At 43.6% G+C, this 17653-nt stretch overlaps 1 protein-coding gene across 2 annotated transcripts in view; it reads left to right on the top strand.

Annotated features, from left to right (window-relative positions):
* Positions 1 to 14570, top strand: part of FOXK1 (forkhead box K1) — a 48217-nt gene extending 33647 nt beyond the window's left edge. Inside the window, exons 3-9 of one of the 2 annotated variants that reach the window (XM_062613566.1) lie at positions 3534 to 3690; positions 4894 to 5040; positions 6801 to 6994; positions 8136 to 8302; positions 8994 to 9275; positions 11145 to 11369; positions 13546 to 14570. In XM_062613566.1, the coding sequence (XP_062469550.1) occupies positions 3534 to 3690; positions 4894 to 5040; positions 6801 to 6994; positions 8136 to 8302; positions 8994 to 9275; positions 11145 to 11369; positions 13546 to 13766 (1393 nt within the window). In that variant the 3' untranslated portion in view covers positions 13767 to 14570. Of the gene's footprint in view, positions 1 to 3533; positions 3691 to 4893; positions 5041 to 6800; positions 6995 to 8135; positions 8303 to 8993; positions 9276 to 11141; positions 11370 to 13545 lie in introns of both variants that reach the window. The other variant, XM_062613565.1, reaches the window with a different exon arrangement.
* Positions 14571 to 17653: the final 3083 nt, after the last annotated feature.

Below are 17653 nucleotides of genomic sequence, written 5' to 3'. Positions count from 1 at the left end.
AGATGCTGAATCCTCAGTGGGTGTCAAAGATCTCTGGAAAATGAGGCATTAACCATGGTGCCCACCGGATTAAGACTGTGGGTAACTGCAGCAGGTTTGCTTACATGCTGTGTGTGTTTTTCAGTGGTATGAAACACTTGCTTCCTCTCCAGAATGCTTTCTTCTGTGGTAGATGAGCATAACCCAAATTAGCTTGGACTGCTTGTAAGCTAAGATTGCCTGTATGGACATTAAGCGTGGATCACAATCTAAGTTAAGGATGTCTGAGAGCTGGGGAAATTGCAGACCTAGGTATGCTTTTAGGTTATAATATCAAAATGGATCAAGTTATTGCCAAGTATTGGTGCCCTGTTAATGTCCAACAAATCGTAATCACTGTCCCCACATGATTTTTGGTTTATGGCACAAACAGGTGCTTGCAGGAAAAAGTCTTTTTGTTCCATAATATTTTTCAAGGGGGTGTGAGTGCATGCAAGCATCCCTAGCCAGCCCCCAGATCTGGGTGGCGAGGAGAATTCCAGGAACTCCAGGAAACTGATGTCACTGCATTGTGTTTGCTTGTTTTCTTTTGACTGCACTAATGTTTAATTTTAACTTAACCCTCAGAGGGGTATTTTTAGTAAAACTGTTTCTTCACTCCTCCTGTCCCCTGTTGGGGACAGGGGGGAGCAGGGCAGATTGTGTCCCCTTGGTTTTTTCCAGTATTCAGCTCTTTCTCCCTTCTCTCTGAAGAGCAGCTCTGGTGATTGACTGGGAGCTTGAACACTTAACAGCACGTGTTTACCCTGTTCCTGTTGCTTGTTCTGTGCCTGTGTCTCTTGATTTGATCATTGACCCAGGCTGAAAGGAAGCAGGTCTACCTGGACAAAAGTGCTTCATTCTGCTAAAAGAATAATACCTCTTCCAAATCTTCAGATGCTGCTGTGGGTGTCCCAGGGGATAGCTGCTTCTTTAGGGCACTGTCATGTTCTTCAGTGACTATCTACTGGAAGAGGCTTAAAGTTAACAACACTTCAGGTTGGAGGGGCTTTGTCAGCACTCGGGAGAATCACAGCCCTGCAGGGTAAGGGATTTTCCCTTTGGTTTTTCTAATTAAATAAAAAGGGCAAGAGATCACAGATCATACTTAAAACTCATTATCAGACTCAGAAGCTGAGATTTGAACACTAAAAGCTGAACTACTTGCTCTGCTGATCTTGAAGAAACAAATCAATTCTTATATCTGAATTGCATGAGGTAATCTTTGAAGCCATGCTAGTTTATTAAAAACCTAAAGAAACACAGGTCTTTGCAGAGCATGGGTTTACTGAAGAGCTTCTCTTCCATATCTTTGACCTGAATTTTGGCTGCTGTCTGTGGTTTGCTGTTCATGTATTTCTGCAGACGAAGAAGAAAATGGGACAACTCCGTTTCATCCAGTTCCATTCCTAGTCCGTGTGTTACAATAAATGCTCGGGTGCCAAACACATAAAAAGAATGGCTGTATTGTTGCTTTGTCATTGTTTCATGTATGGAAATGGCTTTCATTTGTAATTATGTACACATTAGAAGAAGTGTGTATGTGGAGAAGCTATTGAAAAGTGACAGCAGAATAATTAAATTCACACTAGCTCCCATGTGAATGCTAAGACATCCAAGAGTGTCTTCTGTGGTTTAGCATTAGCCACTTCCAGAGCAGGCTCAGAGCATGGAATAGCAAACTTTGATTCATTTTCCTGCATGAACAGGTTTCTGATTTTTGAAAGACATTTTGAAATGCCTTTATCTCTAGCAAAGGGAGATTTATACATATGGGCTCATCAACATCATGTATTGTGCACCCTCCTGCTGCGCTTCTGCATCACCCGTTTGTGCCAAAGACTATTGCTGAAAGGGTTACCAGGTGCTGTGCCCCACTTTGCATATCTCTCTTATAAGGAAAACGGGTTTTCTGTTGCAAGGGTTTGTTGTGGCTGGTATTTGTGCTGCCTTTTCTTCCTCCTCTGGCCCCCATCCTATAACTCTCTTTTAAAAGAAACCAGTCTGGGTTTTGCTGAGCTCAGCACTGCAGCCATTTGCAGAGACACTGCAAGGAGAAGCAGTATTTCTCAGTTTACAGGCTGGACTGTGGCAAAAACTGGTCATTGCTTACACTGTCAGATTGCTTATGTGCTGAAGGTATTGCCCATTGAACAAATAAGGGCTGTCTCACAGTTTCCTGTCTGTCTTCATGTGTATGTGTGTGTGGGGAAGCTATTTAGACAGTCCCCTTTTGGAGGAAGGGATCATGTTCCGCTTTTTCATGCAGCATTCAGTAGTCTTCTAATGAGTGTCAGTTACTGCATTGATCTGTGTCAGGGTTAGCACTGCTATTGAGTGTTTGACTGATAAGAGGATTGTTTATGCCACTTGTACTGAATCCTGGTTCCCAGCTGTGGGCTTCAGTTTGCATCTTTTCCTGCCATTCGAACTGCTTGTTTTGCTACGTAAATCATATGGGTATTGTTTTCCTTTCTTGTTCCTTGTTTCTCTGCTCTTATGTAGAAGACATGTAATCCTGGGATTTGGTTGTGTGTCATTCGGCTCTGGTGTTTTACCCCTCATTGCTGGACAGCACAGGACAGAGAAAGGGAACATCAGATTCCCAGGCTCGTTCCTCTCCTCCCATCCTTTCAACTCTGCAAATGAAGGATGTGTGATCCCTAGACAAGCCCTTCTGATTAGTTCCCATCTTGAAGCTCACTTCTGTGTGCCTGAGTGGTGCTGCAAATTATAGCCACCTTTCATTTGTTTGTAGCTTTTTATGAGCTCTAGCAGAGCTTTGCTGCTCGGTTGTTGTTCCTGTAATGCCATCTTGTGGTGGCCCTGCCACTTTGAATGGCTTCTCTGTGCTAGCCAGAGCTGGTGAGTGAGCTACCCTCTGCATTGGATGCTATTGGGAGCGTTTGCATTTCCCTTCTTCCAGCTTCATTTGTGTGCTGGTGAACTAAGGAAATACCTTTCTCTGGCTGTGTGGCACTGATCAGTGTGTGATCTTACAAAGCTCAGGTGCTGTTTTAGACAGTGACCTTCATGACAGATGCCTGCACTGAATGCTTCAACTACAGTAGTGTAAAACAACGCAGCCTGTATCTGTTAGGAGGATTGACTAAATATTACCAGCGTTATAAGGAGAGTGGTGTGTTGTTCATTCACAGTTTATAATACCAAGCTCTGTACTCATCCCTGATAGAGTGTATGTTGTTGGAAGTTTCACATAGCTTGAAGTGCTTCTCTAAACACAGAGGAATTGTTTAATACTTTGGGACTCTGCTGTCTTGTGATTGCAGAAAGTGTGTGGTGGGAGGGGTGTCCGGACTTTGTAGGAATTCCAGTTTTATCTCTGCCTTTATTTTCTCAATCTGTCTGGGCTTTGGATAAGCCACAGGGATAAAAATAAGTCTAGTACATATCTGCTTCTCAGTGACATGGGAGCTTTACTGTACTTCAGAGTAAGAACTATGTGTCTTGTTAATAAATGAAGTAATAACTCTATTTTGTTCTTGTTTCTCCAGTGTTCCCAATTCCTGCCCGGCCAGTCCACGTGGTGCTGGATCCTCAGGATATCGCTTTGTTCACAACATTACCTCAGATCTGCAGCTGGCAGCAGAGTATGCTGCAAAAGCAGCATCAGAACAGCAGGCAGATGCATCTGGCGGGGACAGCCCAAAGGTTCAAAGCAACTTAACTTACCCAGCATTGCTCACGGGGAGGATTATTAAGATCTGGACTTTGTTGCCAGTGGTGGATATAGTTAAAAGGGGTCTAAGGGTGCTGTGTACAGTATCCTCCAGGTTTTTGAGACCATGCCCTCAAACCACTGTCTTAATAGTGGTAGAGGATGAATCTGCTTCCTTAGCTGCCCAAACTGTATGCAAGTCATTGACTAAAATGGTTAAGGAAGAAGAATTTCTTTTTGCTTGTTTGATAAATCAAGAACCCATAAAGAGGTGCAGTAAAATCCAGAGTCTTGGTTTTGCCTTTTAATTAATGGTATTTTGCAAAACACAGTTGGAGAAAGGGGAAGCAGAGGAAGAAAACAGATCTTTGCCATGAGAAATCTGTAGTCTGACTTTAAAACAAACATGCAGGCCTGTCAAGCAAGCATTAAATGAGGAGAGTAACAAATGGAATTTAGATTAAAACATAACTTAGTTATAATGATAAAATTTTTTCTGGTAAGCTGATCTTCAGATCAAAGTTAAAGGTTTAGATCCAAAACCACCTGATTTGGGACTGGGTGGAGGAGCGCAATACTGGATGGCTTTTTTTGTAGCTTGAATTCTCCCTTGAGACAAGAAGCGCTTTTCTTGATGGAGTAATATGAAGAGCTGGGAATATGAGATCTGGCAAACAAATTACAGTTCTTAGAATGAAACAAATGCTGCTGGAGAGGGGAAGGGACGGGATCTAGTTTCATATCGAGCTTGTTGCTAGGAGGAGAACTGATAGCAGGCTTGCATGAAACCTTCCTAGCAGAGTGTAGTTGTAGCTGGGCAGAATTGAAGGCTTTAGTTTCATTAACACTGAAAGCTGTAAACATACCCTACATGCTCTAACTCTGCTTTCAATTGCATGTCCTGATCCTCTTCCTTGTGCTGCTCTAAGCTGGTGGTAGATTTGGTGAGGAATGGAATCAGATTTAAGATGAGGTTTTTGTGTGTGCTTGTGGGGAGAGGGAAGGAGATACTTTAATTTGGCTCAGTGCTAAATTGGGATTTGGCAGTATTAAATGGGAGTGAGAGGGAAGAGGGTGATGCTGCTCTTAGTTGCCCCAGCTGTTGTCTTAGCATCTGTGAAAATTACAGCCCAGTGTGCTTGTTCAGTTCATATTGTTCTTTGCTAGTGACTAAATCTGTTTGGTTTTCTCCTTAGGATGAGTCCAAGCCACCCTATTCTTATGCTCAGCTAATTGTGCAAGCTATATCTTCAGCACAGGACAGGCAATTAACACTAAGTGGGATCTATGCCCACATTACCAAGCATTATCCATATTACAGAACGGCTGACAAAGGCTGGCAGGTGAGTTCTTGACACTGACAAGCTTTTAAACTACTTTGACAGGGCTTATCTGCTTTGAAATGCATGTATTAAAGTTTTGGGGCACTGGGAATAGAGCTGCTTTGACTGTTCCCAGAGTGAATTTGTTTAACGTAAGCTAACTAGTTTGTTTGAGGGTGATTAGTATTTTTAAATACTTTCTATGGCAATGTAGTGTGTTACTATTGGGCTCTTGGGTTCTTGAAACCCTTTTAATACTCTACTCATGCATCTTTCATTTTTGTATGTTTATTTTCCCACATCCTTGCTAACAGTCACTCCTTTGCCCAGAGACTTGCCTTAATCTTGCTCAATCCTTTACCTGGTCTTTGTTTGGCATGATCTGTCCAGGCAGAAGACGGCCAACCCAAAACTGAGGTCCCAGTTTTTAACCACAGTACCTTAAGTGATCCCAGATGTTTTGTTTTCCCACTGTATCAACTGCATTGTCTAAGTCACAGTTGGCAAGTTTCGAATCTCAGAATGAGAACTGGGGGAACTTTGAGTCTGTGTGTTTCTTGTGGTATTAAAGGAAACCTCACCAGCTTCATAGGAGAGTTTGGAAGTAGTTAACACATGCTAAATCAAGCTTAAGTGTTCGTTTGAGGGCTGCTTTCAAAGTTTTAGAAACCTCAGCTCCACCTGCTTTCAGACTTTTTCTTGGCATCACACCTCTCAAATAGGTGTTGTGATTTGAATATAACACACGAATGCAGCTGGAAAGCTTCTTGCAGCTGGTGATTTCATTGCATTCAGCTGGCAGGAGCAGTATTGCTTGGTGCACTTTGAGTAAAGTTGGAATAAATACATTTTTGCCTCCCTGGCTTTTCCCTGCAGTTCTGATTAATTGTGGAATTCACTTCCTGCCTTAACCTGCTCAGCAGAGTTGTGCTTTACGAACCAGTTACTGGATCCTGCTTCAAAGAGAGCTGCGTTTCAGTGGAGGATGAGTTGCCTTTTCCTCCCCACTACCAATAATGTTGTAAGGCTTCGTTTGTGAAGAGGTTGTCTAAAGCTGCTACAGAAGCTCTTGTTTTGTATTGAAAGTGGAACAGAAATGAGCCTGTGCACACCTGGGCTCACTGAGCCTTTCCCCTAGCCCAAAAGGCAGTGCTACACCCAGTAAAAGGTGGGCTTTTGCAATTAAAAGCATAAATAGTCTTGTAAGCATCTGGAGAGCTGCACAGTGCCAGACTAGTGCCACACAGATGATGGATTCTTCTCAGACAGCTGTCTGAGGGCATGTTGGCTGGCTTGCATTATGATTACCATGAAATGCAGTGTCCTTTAGGGCATGTTTGGGCACCCTGGTGATCGTTTGGCAGGTAAGCAGCACAGGCTCAGGCAATATTTTTCTGCTTGCCTAAAATAAAGCCTGTCTTTTGAGAGAGTTCTGATGTGGTTTGCAGTGATTTCCCCCTGCATCAGCAAAAGCTTTGCTTTCATTGCTTTCCACAGAAAAGTCACTGCATTGCCTGGCTCCAGATGTCTTTAAGTGATAGTTAAGTACCAAGCAAACCCGTCAGCATGGTTAGTAGAAACTCTGACATGTTTCCCCAGGTTTTCTCTTGCAGCACTTCTGTGACTCCAGAGCTGTGTGAGTCAAGTGACTTGTATCTGCCTTCACCACTGATTCTGGCAGTGTGGATTTTACTTTTCCAGGCTGTGTGGTGAAGCCCATTCGTCTTTGTTATATACATCCTCTTGTCAAAATAATCATCTCATTCCTCTGCTTCCTGCAGAATTCCATTCGGCACAACCTCTCCTTGAACCGTTACTTTATTAAAGTCCCACGCTCCCAGGAGGAGCCTGGAAAAGGCTCCTTTTGGCGAATTGACCCTGCCTCTGAAGCCAAACTAGTAGAGCAAGCATTTAGAAAACGAAGGCAAAGAGGAGTGTCCTGCTTCCGAACACCTTTTGGGCCTCTCTCCTCCAGGTAACTTGAGTTTCCTCTCATCGCTGTGCCAAACTCATTACAAAGAAAGCAAAACAAAAACCAACATACAGTGAGCAAACTTTGCTGCTGTGTATAGCTGGAGAGCTCATACAGTTAGATTGTCCTGAGGCATAATCTGAAAATTGCTCTGACTTCTTAAATGCTTACCAAAAAGGAAGATAAAATAAAATCCAGAAGCAAACTACAAAAGTGCATCAAATAACATATCTGGTTTGGCATCATTTCAAAGAAATTCACAGCATTTATCACTGGAGTATTTTCAGATGCCAGTCCCTCACTTCAGGAAAGCTGTGTTTAGATGTGGATTAGATCATAGGAGGAATAACTTCTCTGGTATTTGAAACACTTTCCTATAGGGAAAGACCATGTCGATTGTGGTTGTCAGCAGTGAAGCAATGGGGGGGTTCTGCGTAAGCCACTGCAGTGTAACTGCAGAACAGGAGCTGTGTGCAGTGAGAGCTTTCTCTGAGCCCTATAACTGTGAGGATAAGGCTTGCAATTAAACACTAGCTGGAGCAGTTTCATGTAACGTTCTCCCACACCTCTTCTTTTTTTGTCTGGTAAAATGAGGGGGAGGAAGCAGGAGGAGAAGTTTTCAGCTGATCAGTTTCTCTGGCCTTTGTCTTTAAAGAAATGTTCAATTCCTTGTGTGTTTGGTGCCTCTCTGAGACCAGAGGTGGGATGCAGTGGGGAGAAGGGGGAGTAGCCGCTCTGCAAGCATACGTGGGGGCAAGACACTTGCATCCACGTTGGCATCTTTCTTCCTCTCCCATCACTCTCAAACACTGGCAAAGATGCTTTGGGAACAGCCTGAAACTATAAAACTGATCTGAACATGAGGCATTTACAGCTTCTCTGCCAGCAGTGGGTCTTAAAATGAAATGTTAAGCATACTCTGGGTCCAGTTTCCTTCAGCAAGGAATAGTATGACAGTATTTAGTGCTAGAGCATTACTGTGTACCTTTCAACTCTTCTCAACAAGACTATATATTGGGTAGTGTGGGAGAAAAGCTGTCTTTTCTGATGGAGAATCCTTTCCTAGAGGTAACTCTTGGTCTCTGCTGCTGTCTTCTGGTCAAAATGCATGTACACTTGCCAACACTATGTTTTGGTGTTTCAGGAGTGCTCCTGCCTCCCCTACTCACCCTGGCCTGCTGTCCCCTCACTCTAGTGGCCTACAGACTCCAGAGTGCCTATCACGGGAGGGCTCACCCATTCCACATGATCATGACTTTGGGTCAAAGTTAGCCTCAGTTCCAGAGTATCGGTATTCACAGAGTGCACCTGGTGAGTAGCTCTTGTTTCACAAAGGGTGACTTCAGCTGCACCAAGGGCCATGCTAAGGACACCACTGGAATGCTTCTTACAGTGTGTTAAAGGAGGATCTAGGTCTCTCTTTCCACTTTGTTGTTAGAGACTGATGATGCATATGCAACTTCAGAGCATTTTTCTTACTGCTCTTTGGATGAGGGGGCAAGAGATGAAGGAATGTGTAGAAACACATGGGCTAACCTTGAACTAGACCTGGCAGCAGAGTAGCCATGGCAGTGGTAGCTCACTCATTCATCTACCAGCCTTCTGGATAAGATCAGCGTGGCTACGCAGAGCTCTGTGGTGCTGTGGCCAGGGCCAGGGTAATTTGTTAAGCCCTGGTAAGTATCTGCTTGTCAGCTGTGCTGTGACTGGCCTGATGTGTGGGGTGTTCCTGGTGAAGTTGGAAGGCAAAGCTCATTAAGTAAAGCTGCATTTTTTTGTGCCTGTTGTGGCTTTTGCTCACAGATACGTGCTCACATGGCAGGTGGGGGTTTTGTGAGTTAGGAAAGAGAAGATTGAAGGTGGTTATTTTTGAAGCTTTATTTTTCGTTCCCTACTCCTGCCAGTGCTGAAGGATTATTGCAGAGATTAGAAGTGCACAGGTGAAATGAATGGAGGCCTTTTTCTCCTCTCCTACTAATGTATGCTCCTCTGTTCTGTTCAGGATCTCCAGTCAGTGCCCAGCCAGTGATTATGGCTGTTCCTCCCCGACCATCTACTCTGGTGGCAAAGCCAGTCGCGTACATGCCAGCGTCAATAGTGACTTCTCAACAGCCTTCATGTCACGCAATTCACGTCGTGCAGCAAGCTCCCACTGTTACAATGGTCCGAGTTGTGACCTCCTCTGCAAACTCTGCAAATGGATACATCCTCACAAACCAGGGCACAGCAGGAGGAGCTCATGAAGCAGCAGGAACAGTGTTGGACTTAGCTGGTGACCACCGAGGTAGCTTTTCACCTGCTTTACTACTCTGCTAAGTCTTGAGCAGGCTTGTGGGGGGGTTGTCAGACACTGTTTTCACTGTCTGGGTGCTTAGCCCTCAATCAAAGATGTTTCTCTTAAGCTAAAACTTAAACCAAGTAATAGCTTGTCCATTTGATGTCTTCAGGAACGAGCAGGGTGACTGCGCTCACTTATCTCCTGTGGGGAGCAAATTTAAGAGACTTTGGAGGCTGAAAAAACATGCAGTGCTTTAAATATTTACATTATCCCCAGTATCAGTACTATGCTTGTGTATTGGTCAGCTGGATGTGCTATGGAAATGGGTGCATTTTGTAGCCAAAAAAAGATGGCCTAGGAAAGGCTGAAAGTCTCTGCTTCAGATGGCCTTGTGAATAAATGATTGAGCCTTTCTTTTCTGCAGGCCTGGATTCCTAGAGGAAAGCATGTGCTTCTGGAAGTGCAGGCAGTACCCCGTTAAAGCAGTCTTCAAAAACCAGTTACAACAAAGGCCTCCTTTTTTTTCCTAAGCTGGAAATTCCAGCCTTGGGGGTTTTAGTGAGTTAAATGTTCTCCTGCTGTGATGTAGACAACACCTTGTCTGCTCACCATTTCGAAAGTCCTTAGTGCTACAAGGTGTGTGGTGTACCAGCAGCAAGACTGGTTACTCTGATTGCTTTTATGTGGGTAGTGGGGCAATGACTCTTCTCTAAGGGAAAGAGAGAAATGACAAAGACTTTCCCCTGCTGCAGTAGCAGGACCACTGGCATTTTTACTTCATCATGCTTGAGTTTCATTTGCATTCTCTAGAAATTCCTGTCTGGATCCTATACATGTTCCTGAAGTACTAGCAGTTGCAGCTGCTTGTCACCTGCTCCATTCTTTCATTCACTAATTCTTGGTGTCATTTGCTCTTTTCCTACTTGTCCCTTTCTTATTCCTACTCGTGTCCTTTTCTAGTCTCTACTTTCCCTTTGTCTTTGCTAGTTGCTCCATTTTCCATCCTTATATCTCTGCTTTCCTTGCCTTTTCTTTCCCTGCTTCCCATCAGTTTGGGAAGCTCAGTGCTTTTGTGCCATATAATTCCACTCTTCTTACAAGTCTACTAATATTAAAATGGGAGAAGTCTTTCTCTTCCTACAGGACTAATGAGTTTGTGCTTCCTGCTTTCTCTGCTTTGAGACCCTAAAACCTTGAAGAAGAGTGGCTTTCCTTTCCTGCATGCCCTGCAGGAGGCTGTCCTCTATGTGTTACATACCTGCTGAATTGACCCCTTACTTGTGTTGGGAAGCGAGATAAGTGGTTGAGTGCTCTGAAACAGTTGTTTCTGTCCATGAACTCATTCCTCCTTTTTCTTACTATTTTTTACTTCTTTCTGGTTTCTTCCTGTACTTCCATAGCTGGCAAAAGCTTGCAATTATGGAAAGACCTCCTTGTAAATCAACCTATGTGCACACCTGACAGCAGGCTGTTGCAGACTTCTAGCTCCAGGCATTCTTTAAGGACTTAATGCCCTCTCCTGCTGTGTAGTATTGAAAGTCAGGCCAATTTGCCTGTAATTACAAAGTAAGCTGAGATTTGCAGTGATCACAGCCATAATGTGCCAGTAAGGGAGATGGTGCCTTTTTAGGACAAAGGGTCAAGTTTATTATCTTGATTTTATTTTCTTTGGCTATAAGAAAAATGATCTTAATATTTATAGGGTATATGTACAATAGAGAATATTTTAGTGTTTTCCCCGACCTTCTGTGGTGCTGAGGTATTTTCACATTTGTAAGCCTGGGGTATATATCACTGCTAAACTGTTTATGAGAGTAAAGCCTGCTCCTGAGGCAGGGTAGTAAATGATGGTTGTCTCTTTTTACTCTCAAGCAGGCATGGATGAAAAGCCAACGATCGCATTTGCCACGATACCTACAGCCAGCCGTGTTATTCAGACAGTTGCCAGTCAGATGGCACAGGGTGTTCCAGGACAGACAGTCACAATCCTTCAGCAGGCAGCTCCAGTGACCATTGGACAGCATCAGCTCCCCGTGAGGGCAGTCACTCAGAATGGGAAACATGCCGTCCCCACCAACAGCATCACTGGCAGTGCTTATGGTAGGCTCTGTTTCCATCACTTTGTGGTGTTTGATTTCCTTCTGAGCTTAGCAGTTAGGTTGTAAAGCTCTAAGGGTTTCTCTTCTTAGTACATATCAAGTTGTTCCATGTGTCCAAGTTGTCCACTTTCAAAGGTATTCCAATTCTTCAACTCCTGTGGCTGTGAATATCAGTCATGGATATACTTCTGTCCACTTCTGTTCCCTTCCCTCAGTTGCTATCTAGCACTGCTTCTGAAAAGTCCTGTCTTTCCTTTGTCCTTGGCTATATATTTATTACTGCTTCACATTTTGAGGGTTACTTGTTGAAAGTGTTAGTGAGTCTTGTATATAGCCTGTTTTCATTTGTTTTCTTCTGACCAAGAGCCTTTGCTTCAAGCATCTTGTGAAATGATTCCATAGAGTACTAAGAAAATAACTTACTTTCTCATCTTAAGGTCATAGAGCCTGAGAGTAACAGGATCTGTTTCAGGTTTTTTTAATATACAGGATGTGTTCTAGTCATTTGTCAAGTCTGATTTTTAAAATCCCATGCTAGCTTTGTCTTGGCAGCCTCTTTTTATTACTTGCTCAGTGTCTCAGATTTTGGTCAGTTAAGGATGATGATGGGGGATGGTATATCCAGGTTTCTTACAGCCCATTTCAGTGAGATGCTAAGCACCTCTGCTGTCCCAGGCTGGTGCTTATGGGGAGTTTGAAATGAAAGGGCACTGGGGGGATTTTGATGGCTCTTGTGAAGGTAGGAGTGTTTATACCTGCCATGTCTGTTTGCAGTATCACCTGGCTTGCACTTGAATTGCAAGAATCTCATTGGAGCAATGAAGATAGCTATAAGGTTTTATGTAACTAGGATGTAAAGGTATTAAATAATCAGATATGTGGAGCTGCTGCTACCCAGCAGTGATGTTTGTCTATTGTAGAATTAGTTTTGTACTTAACATTTTTATGTTGAGACATCCTAATCTCATCAAAATGTTTCTAGCACTGTCCTCAAACTGGAAAGTATTCCATTTGCATCTGAGGGGGTTTCTGTAAGTGGTAGTGAATTTTCTAGTTCACAAAATGGAGCCTGAGTTTCTTGACTCCTGTCTGTAGGAAGCTAGTATCTTTTCAGCTGCATGGTTTAGGTTCTCCCAAGTCACTGCAGTGTAATTGGTGACTGCCCTCATCCTAACCCTATTTTTTTTTCCTTCATCCTCTTGATACTCTACACCCCCCTTCCCCTGCCCTGGGAGAAGTTGCTGGGCTTTGAGGACCTTTGTTCTGTTTGCTTTGTTTATTTATCCTAGGGCTCTTTTTTGCTACACTTAGTCAGCACACCCCTAACGTTCTGTCCTTCCATCCTTTGCAAATCAGTCTGGAGGGCAGAGGATGTGCTGTCTCCCGAGTCCGCTTTGGCTGCCTCTCCGATTGATGCAGAGGCCAAAAACTGCATGTGTTTTGTTTTTCAAGCAGTGGTGTGTGCCAGAGCCAGTGTGTAAGCACATTCTCTGTCTGGAACTAGAAATTGTAGACATTTTTACGGAGGGTTGCTACTAAATGGTCTTTTTTTCTCACCGCTTTCATTAATGGGAGGGTAAAACCTTTTGTTAGTACTGGAATACAAGATTAGACCCAAAGATTCCTACGTTCTCATCCCAGTTCTGGTGGGAATGCACTTGGTTGTATGGGGTAAGCTCTTTCCTGCCCTTTTTACAAGTGAGATGTCAATACATTCAATATTTAGATTCTGATCTAGTTTCCCAAAAGACTGGCTGTTGTTACTGTGCAGGCAGGGCTAAAGAGAGCCCTCTAAATTGAAGGCACAGCACACAGATGATTTAGCTTGCAAGTTCTGGTTGTAGGTGGCCAGAGAGCTACCCCTCAAAGAGGAGGTGTGCTGTAATTTTAATAGGGGTTTGATCCTCTCTTTCTAGAGAGGAATGCTTAGCTGGCAATCCCTTGTTTGATAATGGGTAGGAAGAAGGAAGTTCTGGTCATTACTGCTTTGGTAAGCTGAGATGGTGGGGGAAGAGGGAGAAACAAAGCCTTTCAAAAGGGACTTGAAAACCACCCTTGAGTATGTGCCAGCTGTTGCATCTGACCGTGGTGTGTTGTTTTCTTGCTTTCTGGAATAGCAGACACTTGTGCTGCTTCATCACACTAATTCACTTTCTCTCTCTTGTCCTATTTCCCAGCTCTCACAAATCCATTGCAGCTTCTTGCAGCCCAGGCCAGCTCATCCACTCCTGTTGTAGTCAGCAGAGTATGCGAGACAGGGACCGAAGAGACAGCAGCAGCCTCCTCCAGTGAACCTGAAGTCAAAAGACCCCGGATAGAAGAGTCCAGTGGAGCAGTCCCAGCCCAAACTGGAGTCATCACATCTGCAGTGCCACAAGGACAGGCAACCAGTGAATGAAGAAGCAGTGGGAGGAGTTGGAGCGATGCAGGGTGGGCATGGGATGCCAGGAGTCCTAAAGCAGCTTCTTTGAAAAACAAACCACAACTGTAACAGCTCAAACCATAGTGGATAAAGAGCTCTTTCAAGTCAGATTGTTATTCAATGGGAGGACAACAGCTGTTAGAATCACAAGGTGCCAAAAAGAATGGAAAACCCCTCCCAGGAACCCATATCTGGAACTCTGTTCTGTCTTTACCTATGGGATTTTTTTCCTCTTCTGTTTTGTTTTTAAAGATTCAAAAAAAAACAAAAAAAAAAAATACAGACAACTGATTGTATGACTGCTGGGATATTTCTGACTGTCTTTTCCCCTTTTGGCTCCAAGGGGATGGGATTTGCAGTTCAGCATCTAAAGGAATGTAACACAAATACAGTCTGCTCCCTGGAAAGAGAACTCCTCATTTTCTATGCCTTAATACTGTGCTTCTTAGAGCTTTGAACCACAGGACCATTTTAAAAAGGCCACCTAAGGCAATCAAATGCTGAAAGATGGGTGCAGTATCTAGCAACAACATTAAAGAAACATGGTACCAAGCTGAAAGGAAAAAGGCAAATGAATTTGGTTTTGAAAACAGAAAAGATCTGGATATGAACTAATGTTTATTTATGTGGGATTCAGGAGGAAGAGTTACAGGGCTCAGCCACCTGGATTTCCAGATGCAATTTCTCTCCATTCCCTCTGAGGGAGAATAAGATGACAGAGGAACTGTATTAATGTAGTTCCTGTAAAGATATTAAAAACAAAGGGGTTTGTACCTTCAATTATTTCTTACAATTATTCATCACTTGCTCTGGACAGCAGCCAAAGTATCTCAATGACTGAGAATCACATGGGGAAGGGTGTCTCCAAAAGGTTCTGTGTGCATTTGATTGATCACATCCTGTGCTGGAGCACGAGGTTTTGTTTAGAATAGCACTGTAGGTGAGCACATTGCCACTGTCTCTGTGAACCTGAGAAAATACTGGTTGGTCTTCTGCACTAAAGCAGTCTGCATTCACCTCCCGGTGGTGCTGTGAACAGCAGCCAGGAGGCCAAGGCTGGGTGGGAGTCTGTCACTGACCTTCTGCTGTGGCTGATGGCAAAGCTCCTGTTTTATCCTGAGAGGGGAAGTTGAGAGCTGGGCTGAGGGGCAGCAGAGTTCATACAGTATTTAATACAAATTCTGTAAGGGTGTGGAGACCAAGGCGAAAGAAGCCTTTTATTTTCCATGTGGCAAAAGTCACTGGTGGTCTTGAACATGTTTTCCAAGGGGAATTTGGAGGTTTCCTTTCATTGTCTGACTCCCTCTCCCAGCTCTCCTCCCTGGAGGACCATTTGGGTTGGTCAGCAGGAGGAGGCTTTTACTCAAACTGTATTCCAGGCTCTTCACGTAATACAAGTACGTGTTACGAGCAAAGCAGATTTGAGTCACTTCAGCCTCGTGGAGCAGTGGGTACATGTGACACCTTGTGACTGGCAAAGAAACCAACCCCTGCATGTAGCCTCCAGCTAACCCCTTCGGTTTGATGCCTGTTTGCAATTCCTTTGTCTAACATGTCTTCTGGCAGCACAGCAGAGATCTTTTAATTGAGAAAATATTATGGCTTTGGTAATGGCAACAGAGATTTAAGAGGGATGGGACTTGCCTTTGGTGGGTTATCCCCCTGTGTGTACTGATTTATTGTCACTTTGTGGCCTTGTACGCTCTGACAATGCTATCACAAAGCAGAGAGGCAAGCCCACTGCATAAACATGTTGCAAAAAGAATTCCCAAATGTGCAGTAAATGATACTGTCAGTATGTCCATGGGGATTAGAGGGTAAGACACAATGTTCAGTGTCTGCTGGAATCTGGGGAGGGAGAGGAAATCCATAAGGTAACAGCTGGCATCACTTGTTCCCCTTCTAGTTTTCCTTTCTCTTTGCCAAATCCTATTGAATAGCCAAGTCCCGCTGCTTGAATAAAATCCAGCCATGTTTTATTTTCAAGCCAATTGTTTTGGGAGAAGTATTTCTGCAAGAAGGAAAGAATTTCTTGGTCTCCTGGTTCGTGGTTACTTCCTGCAGTTAGAGGCACACAAAACATTCAGGACAGTTCGGTTATTTAGAGCTAGGCTTTCAGAATTCAGGTGTGTGCCTTTAGTGACAAGGTACTAGGTTGGGTGTTAGTACTTTGAAATGATTCTGTGAAGGAGGATTGTTACAGACCACAAAGTAATTGAAGCAAGCTGGCCTCTGGCTGTCACTTTCTCTGCTAGGAAGCACTAGGTGCAGCATAGTGGAAAAGCGCATGGATTAGCTCTGCTTTCTGTAGCCTTTTCAAAGTCAATTCAATAAGTGGACTTCAAGGAAGAATGCACAAGTGAGAGTGCTGCATGGTTTATCTCTGATTAATCATTACTTTTGGGTGAGTGCTGGTTTAGAGCCAGACAACGCCTCTGAAACAGCCCTGAGGCTAGGGAGCTTTAGGTTTCCAGTACATTGGGTGAGTTGCTCAGCGTGAGCTGAGCAACCAACGGAATACGGTTCAGGGTATGGATTTTTCTTTACTGCTGCTTTTTCTCTTGGAAAGTCTAAATAGTTAGGCTCTAAACTTCTGTAAACTATGCCAGCACCACAGAAATACATCCGCTGCTGCTTCATGGATACCTCTTGAAAGCCCACCTTCAGGTTGCGGGTATAGATCTGCCTCCTAAGTATTTAGAACAGAGTAAGTTTTCTCATTCTTCCTTTAGTGGCTCACAGTGCCTGCTGGTTGAAATGTGAGCTGAGGATAAGCATCTTTGATCTGCTCACTCATTCTGCTTGAGGTGTCTGGAACTTGTCAGTTCATCCTATCAGAGGGGCTTTGCTTCATCAGTCTGTTGCATCCCTCCGCTAATGTAGGAAGCAGCCATTCCACTTGCATGTAATTTCTCTCTTTTTTAGGATTGTCTATGTCATTGCCTGCTACTGTGTCAAATAACAGTTCAGTGCTGTTGGATGCTGTGGAGAAGTGTGGTCCTCATCTGGACACATGAGACGGAGACATCTTGTTTCAGGCCTTCAGGATCTTTCAACACACTGCTTGGTCTGGAGGACAGCACTGCTCTGGTGCTTTTTCTCCAGCTTTCAGTTTGGAGCACTGCAGTGTAGTGAAAATTAATCTGATGGTAGAATTAAGTCTTCAGCTAGAAAGAAAACTTTTACCTTAATGGTTATATGCAGTACTCAGATTATTTTGACTTGATAGTCTACTTTGTTTTTATTGCCCAACATTGCATCTCATGTCCTCAAGTAATTACATTAACTGAGGGGAGGCTTAAGGGGAGGAGGATAAGGAAGCTTCACTGCATCTTCTGCTCTCTGTATAACAAAGGTCAAGGTGTGTTGAGTATTTAACCTATTATAACTTGGACTTGGGAAAACTTCAGCTTTTCGTACGTGAATTCACTTTTCACCTTACCCTATTGATTTATTTTTCTTTTATCTTAGGCAATGACAAAGACTAATTATAGTTTGATTGCAGTCTGTTTATAGCAACATTTGTTGCCTCAATTTGCAAAAGCTGAATGTGGTTGTTCTTGGGGTTATTCCACTGGAATTCCTTAGTTATTGTTTTGTCTTGACCTTGGCTCTTGTGATACAGGAAGCTTTTTACAGTCAGATCAATTTAATGTGATTTAGTGATAACACAACACAGTGCTGAGCGCAGAATTGAAGCTCATGATTAGCTCATATATTCTTTCCAAACCCTTTTTTCTTCCCCCATTCCTCCCTCCCCCATACCACTAATGCTGTTCCCTGTAGCATATCCAGTCATTTTTATCCAGTGAAGGGAGCAGCACCTTGCATTAAGCTCTGCCCAAGGACTGGAGGATGAAAAT

The sequence above is a fragment of the Pezoporus occidentalis genome, unplaced genomic scaffold (genome assembly GCF_034315485.1).
Source record: "Pezoporus occidentalis ecotype Australia unplaced genomic scaffold, CSIRO_AGI_Poc_V1 ctg169, whole genome shotgun sequence".
In the NCBI taxonomy this organism is placed as follows: domain Eukaryota; kingdom Metazoa; phylum Chordata; class Aves; order Psittaciformes; family Psittacidae; genus Pezoporus; species Pezoporus occidentalis.
This window is presented reverse-complemented; position numbering and strand designations above follow the sequence as displayed.